This window comes from Pelobates fuscus, chromosome 4 (assembly GCF_036172605.1).
Source record: "Pelobates fuscus isolate aPelFus1 chromosome 4, aPelFus1.pri, whole genome shotgun sequence".
Lineage (NCBI taxonomy): Eukaryota > Metazoa > Chordata > Amphibia > Anura > Pelobatidae > Pelobates > Pelobates fuscus.
In genome coordinates, this window is record NC_086320.1 from 78,183,590 (window position 1) to 78,190,973 (window position 7,384).

General features: G+C 44.0%; 1 protein-coding gene across 1 annotated transcript; it reads right to left on the bottom strand.

The window, feature by feature from the left end:
- Positions 1–4,575: 4,575 nt before the first annotated feature.
- On the bottom strand, positions 4,576–5,845 carry PDCD2 (programmed cell death 2). Its single transcript, XM_063450380.1, has one exon. It carries the CDS (start codon positions 5,727–5,729, stop codon positions 4,647–4,649), a length of 1,083 nt encoding a protein of 360 aa, XP_063306450.1. The 5' UTR covers positions 5,730–5,845; the 3' UTR covers positions 4,576–4,646.
- Between the last annotated feature and the right edge of the window lie 1,539 nt (positions 5,846–7,384).

Here is a 7,384-nt window from a genome sequence, read left to right on the forward strand (position 1 = left end):
TTTGGTTCAGCATTCCGAAATTCGGGACTTCGGTTCGGCACTTCTGAAATTCGGGAATTTGGCACTTCAGGACTTAGGGTAAGTGTAGGGTTAGGGGTATGGGTAGGGAGTAGGGTTAAGGGTTGGCTTAGGAGTAGGGTTGGTTTAGGAGTAGGGTTAGGAGTAGTGTTGGGTTAGGAGTAGGGGTAGGGTTGAGTTAGGAGTAGGGTTAGAGTTTGGTTAGGAGTAGGGTTAGGGTTGGCTTAGGAGTAGGAGTAGCTTAGGAGTAGGGTTGGGTTAGGAGTAGGGTTGGGGATGGGTTAGGAGTAGGGATAGGGTTAAGAGTATGGTTAGGGATGAGTTATGAGTAGGGTTAAGAGTAGGGTTAGTGTTGGGTTAGGAGTAGGTTCAGGGTTAGGAGTAGGGTTAGGGTTGGGTTAGGAGTAGGGTCAGGGTTAGGAATAGGGTTAGGGTGGGTTAGGGTTGGATTAGGAGTAGGGTTGGGGTTAAGAGTAGGGTTAGGGTAGGGTTGGGTTAGGAGTAGGGTTAGGAGTAAGAGTAGGGTTAAGAGTAGGGTTAGGGTTGGGTTAGGATTTTAGCACCTCCTCTTTATCAAGGCGATACATTTGGTGTCTGGCTTCTTCATCGTGGGGGGGGGGGGGGATCTGGAGATATGATACTAGGTCATCCATTGTGACTTTTCTAATGTCTTTCCTTTCTCTTTCGTGTTACCCACAGCCACTTTTATTAGACATAAGGGACACTATAATCACCAGAACAACTACAACTTAATGTAGTAGTTCTGGTGTCTACTGCCCGTCCTTGCAGGCTTCTTAATGTAAATACTGCCTTTTCAGAGAAAAGTAAGTGTTTACCTTACTGACTAGTAAGTAACACCTCTAGTGGCCATAGAGGTGTTTCCAGATGTTAATGGCAGTCAACGTAAGGATACAAAATTAGGGAGCTATCTACTAAACCAATGAAATAGAAGAGCAAAAATACCTTTTCAAATTTCAGAATTTACGGTTCATCCGAAACTGATATTTTCCTTATTTCAGACAAACCAATATTTGAAAATTAACATTTTTAATCCATGCACATCCATAATAATGTATGTATGAGGATCGTTTTATTCTTATCAAAGGTGTGTACTCCCACTGTGCTCTGTTGCTTTGTGCCAACTCATTGACTATTTCGAACCTGTGGGTTCATGGAATCTCTCTTCACATTACTATTAGCCCCCCTATTTAAAATGGCACTCTATGTTTCTATAGAATCTCTATGCTGATGCACTCTATTTGATTTTATTGTCACTGCCTAGAATAGGGAAATTTGGTCTAAGGTGAATCCTTTTACATATGATATTTATTGAGACATTAGTAAAAAGTTTGGACTAGGGGGCTGCCTCGAAGCAGCAGGCTGGGCGAGTTTTAGATAGAATAGGGGATGATTTTGTCCTTACACTGAAGTGACAACTCTCTTTCAGCTGTATCCCCTTTCCTTATATTGTATACCATTTCTTTGTGCCCGCTTTGATGCCTTTTATACATAAGGTAGATGCGATTTTGGAGTCAATCTTATTAGTCTAACTATTAATATAGTTAACTCAAGGATTTGTCTGTCAGCGCTTTCTAACTAATAACTAATTGTAGCTATTACCTCATAGGGTGTGATTGGATAGGGTTCTAATAAGTGGCTTAATATTCTCTCTTTAACCACATTGGGACAACTCCACAGAGTGGCGCTTCCCTGCTAAGTGAAAGGCGCCATAATTGTGGTTGGCTAGGCTATTAGTTCTATAATATGCTTCTATGAAAGATCTACCATCCACTACCTAACAAGGGATGTGTATGTTCCTTTGGTGAATGTTTTATTTGCACAATAATTTTACAATAACAACAGGCACACTTTTGTCCAACTCTTACTTGGCTATTTAATGGCAGCTTAAAATAGCCCTTGTTCACTCACCAGTTATAATCACATTTTATATTGGCTCTGTGCATCCTTAAATAAATATATCTAATCCCTCTCTATACCCCTGTTATCTGTATCTCTTTTTTTCAATACTTCTTTTCTAGATAGGATACTTCCCTCATTAGGTCTTTGTTCACTAAACCTTATGCGACGAACTGAGCCTCGTCACATGTTCTTTGAGGGCCTGCTGGCCAGCCTCTTACCAAAAGACTATGTTTGTCTGGGTGGCCGCAATTCCTATAGACGACCACAAGGTGGCGGCCATCTTGTTCCCGCAAACGCAGGCAGCAGTGTTTGGGCATGAATCTCTGAAAAAGGACACAGAAACTCCCGAACACCGCTGGACTTCCAGCATCGCCTGTGTTCGGTTCTACAACACATGAAAGGCGCTGTTCGGTGGACACGTTCCCACAAACAAGGGGATCAAAATCCAGGGTAAGACTATTGACTCTGTTCGGTAGTTTTTTTGTTTTTTAAAACTACCGAACTAGAACGAACGCAAGTCCTGATTCTCTGGAAATGTTTTGGGCACGTGACCATGCAAGCGGTTGGTCAAATTGTGACTTCCAGGAAAGTCCTGAACCCCTGAACTGATCTGGGTGATTTTTGTATATGTTGGTCACCCAGATCAGGGCTATTAGAGGATGTAACTTTTGTGGGGATTTTGTGTGTTTTAAGGGGGGGGGGGTTGCAAGAATGTGTTTTTTGTGCCTGGAGCTAATTGCGTTTAATACAGTGCTTGACTCAATTATCTCCCAGGAATTGGGGACGGTTTGACCTATTTTATATGAGCGTGTCCTGGAACTGAGAGCCAATGTAATCGTGTATATGTTTTTACTGTAGTCTACTCTCAGGTCCAGGGTGGAGTGCCTCTTGCATAGGGACCTGCATATAAGGCCAGTTGTGGCTGCCATTAACCCCTTAAGGACACATGACATGTATGACATGTCATGATTCCCTTTTATTCCAGAAGTTTGGTCCTTAATGGGTTAAAGAGATTTGTTTTAGCCTTCATGAAGTCTAGGCTGATGTTTGGGGAATTGGAGAGCTATATCCACTCTGGGGATTGTTATAATCACTATACTCCCTTGGATCACAACACTTGCTCTTGTGAGAGCAACCTGCTTCGCTCTCTGGACTAGGAGAGGTCTACCCACTAGAAGCTGGATCCTGATTTTGGGTCCAGGGTGGATGGAGGACAGCGAGACCCCATCCAAGCTGCGGCAATTTTGGGGGTTTACGGTGGTTATGGTGTTCCAGTGCAGTGCTTATGTTGCTCACAAGTACTAGGAAGCAGCGATTAACTGAGGTACCCGGTCGGGGTTCCAGGCGGTCCATCATACCTTATTATACCCAATTCCAGCACCGACCTCTCACAGCACTCTGCCTCCTCTGATGTCACCTGGGTGCATTAGGCTCTCCCCTTACGAAAGCATTGTTGCTATGCTTTCCTATGAAGAAATATTGGACGCTGGATGTCCTTATGCAGAGCGTGTGGATGTTCAGCATCAGTTAGGCAACCAAAAGTGGCATAACAAGCAGGAAGTGCCTCTAGTGGCTGTCTCCTTGATTTCTTAAAAACTGCAATTATTACCATTGTGTGACAAAGTAGGACTGGGACACAGCACCCAGACCACTTCAATAAGCTGAAGTGGCCTGGATGCCTAAAGTGTCCCTTTAATCTCACACAGAAGAATCCTGCAGGGTCTAGAAGGCTATTAACAGAGCACGAGATAAGAAATTATATTTTAAACAGATTGTGCAATAAAGGAAGATTAAACTGTAGATCTCTTTACAGGAAGTGTATAAGAAGGCTGTGTAAATCACATGCAGGCCACTGTGACTACAGTTGTATAAACAAAGTGACTAACTCCTAAATGACAGAGTATTGAGCAGCGAGACTGCAGGGGGCTGATCTATACATCAAAACAAACTAAAGTTGTTTTGGTGACATTGTCCCTCTACCAGCAAATGGTGCACAAAACAGATATTGCTAGCATGGAAGGTAGAATTCCTGCCTACAAAAAGGGGAGAAAAAAATATTTTATCTCAAGAAGAAAATATTTTTGAACATTAAAGGGACACTCCAGGCACCCAGACCACTCCCACCATTACCCTGCAAGTGTAATTAATTCCATTTTAATAAAATTACCTTGCAGGGTTAAGTCCTCCTCTAGACAGCCACTAGAGGGACTTCCGTGTTCTTAGAACTCAAAAAGTGTTTTAAACTACGCTGGACGTCCACATGCTATGCATGAGGACCTCCAGCATCGCCAGAATTTCCGCTCCTGATGGCGGGGAAGGAGCATGGGCAGAGCCTGACCCAGCGCTGAGAGACAGCGGCACTGGATTCAGCTAAGTCGCTGAAAGGGTTTTAACCCCTTCAGCAATATGGGAACGAGGGTGGGAGGAGGGCACTGCAGTGCCAGGAAAAAACGGATATATGTTCCTGGCACTTCAGTAAGATTAAGTGCTAAGAGTGCCTCTTCAACAAAACAAATACATGTCCTCTATTTATAAAACACTCGAATAAGTTGTGTTAAAATTTAAATGATTTATGAAGAGGAAAGAAGGAAATAAAACACACACAATATGTACAATCAGACAAATTTAGTTAGCGGCCATCTCCAAAAATGTCTGTATAAATTAGCAAAACATGAAGTGCTCCTGTAATAATGCAAAAATAAAGTATTTTATAGGGCACTGTCCACCACATCCTGTTTCCATAAGAATTCCACTAAGTAATCCTTTTCTGCGTTACAATTATTGATACATGTAAACACTGCCAAAATACCCCAGTCAATACTTTCTCCAAGGCTGTCCACTTTAAGGTGATTCAGTAGCTGTGGCATAACCTGAAATTCAAACACCCTCTTTGCTCCACACTGGCAGTCTGGAATATCATTAGCTGCTGGGACATTTTGGGCTGACATCCACAATGGTTCACCTCCTCTGCAGTATCTCAGAACCTGGTCTGGCTCTGCAGCAATGCGCTTTTTGAAAAGATTGAATACCACATCATCTGTGCTCTCATGCCTAGCCATGGCCTCTAGATCTTTGTCATCGGATGTTAGGTTGTCACTCAGGGAGGCTTCACCAGACATAATGCCATCTGCAGCCTTATCTAACCCTGGCTGCTCCTCATCATCATCATTTTCAGAGTCAGACTCCAGTTCTTCAGGTTCAGTAACAATCTCATATTCAGGGAATAAAAAGTTGTGATCTGGAAGAGCTGCATTGGACAGGTCCAGCTGCTCACTGCAGAGCTTTTTATGCTGGGCTTTCCAGTCCAACAGCTGATGCTCCTTGCTGCAATAGCTAACCTTGTGGCATTTTGAGCACTGCTTGGGCCCCAGACAGCCGCAGACCCTGCAGAGTCCAAGCCCACATTTCAGTCTAAAGCTTGGGCTGCCTGAGCCCTCAGAAGGGAGCACTTCTGGAGGAGGGTCGTAGGAGTAGGTGTCATTCTTTCGAGGGAGCTGGTTCCGGAAAACCTTAAAACAGCCCGTCTCTCCCACTCTGTGACACTGGGGGCTCCGACAGCAAAACAGAAACACGGTGCGGTGAAAGCTCCCCGGGCACGGCGCGTATACCTGCAGCAGGAAGGCCAGGGGCTTCTGGCAAAGGCCACACTGGAGGGATTCAGGGCCAGGCACTCCCACCTCTCCCAGCCAGGCAGGGCGCCCACCAGCCTTACTGGGGAAATGGGGACTGAGGAGCCGCAGGGATTCAGCCTCCTGGACAAAACCCAGCTCCACCACTGGAGGAGCCGCCATGGACTCGGTTCACACGTGTGTGTAGCCTGGGCTGTCCTGACACATGCACAGAGGAAAGCTGGGCGCGTGTCGCAAGAGTGTGACGTCCCTAGAAAAACCAGCGCCATGTTTGTTATGGGCAGTTGGCTGTTTTGAAAACCATTAAAACATGGGAGGGTGTGTTCTTAACATGTTTCATCATGCATGTGTATTTATGTAGAAAAACTCACACTGAGTTTGTGAAAGCTCCACTCCCAACTTTCCTGTGATCATCATTCTTGTTATACTTTGACTGTGCATTACTTTATGTCTTACAAGTTATAATAAACATAGTTTTCTTGATTTCCTAAAATAAATAGGGTGGGGTGACAATTGCTAAAGTCATACTGATACCGGAGAAACTGACGGAAGCCAAGCACAGAGAGATGGACACAGGTTTCTTCAGGAAGGAAGAGATTCTTTATTGGATCACCGATCGGGACTCAGAGGGACTAGCGTCACCAAAATACAGCAAAGTCTGAGTACTGAATACATAGAGTACATTCCTTATATAGCACTGTAGCTCCTCCCACAATTAACTACACCCACACATACCCTTAACCTATTTAATAAATAGAGTCTAAACTCATCCATCCGGTCTAACCACGTGGCTCATCTGATACAAAGGAGAGGGACGCGTAATTCCAGTTCTTACATTCCTGCACCTGGTCAGTACAGTGATAACAGTATCTTAGCTACGTGTAATTAACTAACTGATACTACAAACACATATACATACATATGCCTTGTGGCAATCTTAGCCTGCTAAACTTGTATTTTACTGGAATTACATCACATTCCCCCCTTTGATGCCTCTGATATTTCACAATTACTTGAGGCATCACTTAACCTTGGTTTGCATATACCTCAGGTTACCATGAACCAGACCAGACTTATCTTATGATGTGAATCTTTTAACACTCATCTTCCTGCATTGGTTCTCCTTGATCTAGAGCCTTATACTTATATATCGCCATTATCTGTGCAGCAGCCTTCCTCTCTGCTATACTTCCTATCAGGCTTTGCACAGACCTAACTACTAAGGGTATAAGACACGGTAGGAGTAGACACAACAGTAAAATCAGTAGGACTCCACCTACCACTGCCTTAAGCCCTCCAAACCACTCATACCAGCTACCAAACCAACTACTTGGATTGTACCCTTTCCATACCTGAGTAGGCACATGCACTAGTTTAACCATATGGCTAGTAAGCTCAGCTATTGCTTGCCCTTCGTCATCTATTTGAAGACAGCAATTGCTCAGGTTAAACTTCCCACATACACCTCCCTCTACTGCCAAAAGGTAATCCAAGGCTAATCTATTTTGGTACACTGCTGTCCTCATCCTGGTATTATGCTTCGCTAGAAGATTGAGTGCTTGTGAGGTCTCATTAGTAATAATCTCAACCACCGCCTGTAATCTTATAATACGGTTGAGCATATAAATTGGGGTTCTATAACCAAAGGTACCATCTTCTGCCCACGTGGCTGGCCCATAATAATCTATGATACGCTGGGGAGGCCATTCATTATCTTCCCAGGTGCCTATCTCTAAGGGTCCCCTTTTCTTCCTATGATTCACATCATACACTTTAACACCTAAAGTCTCACCTGTTTCAATCGGTAACAAGAAGAA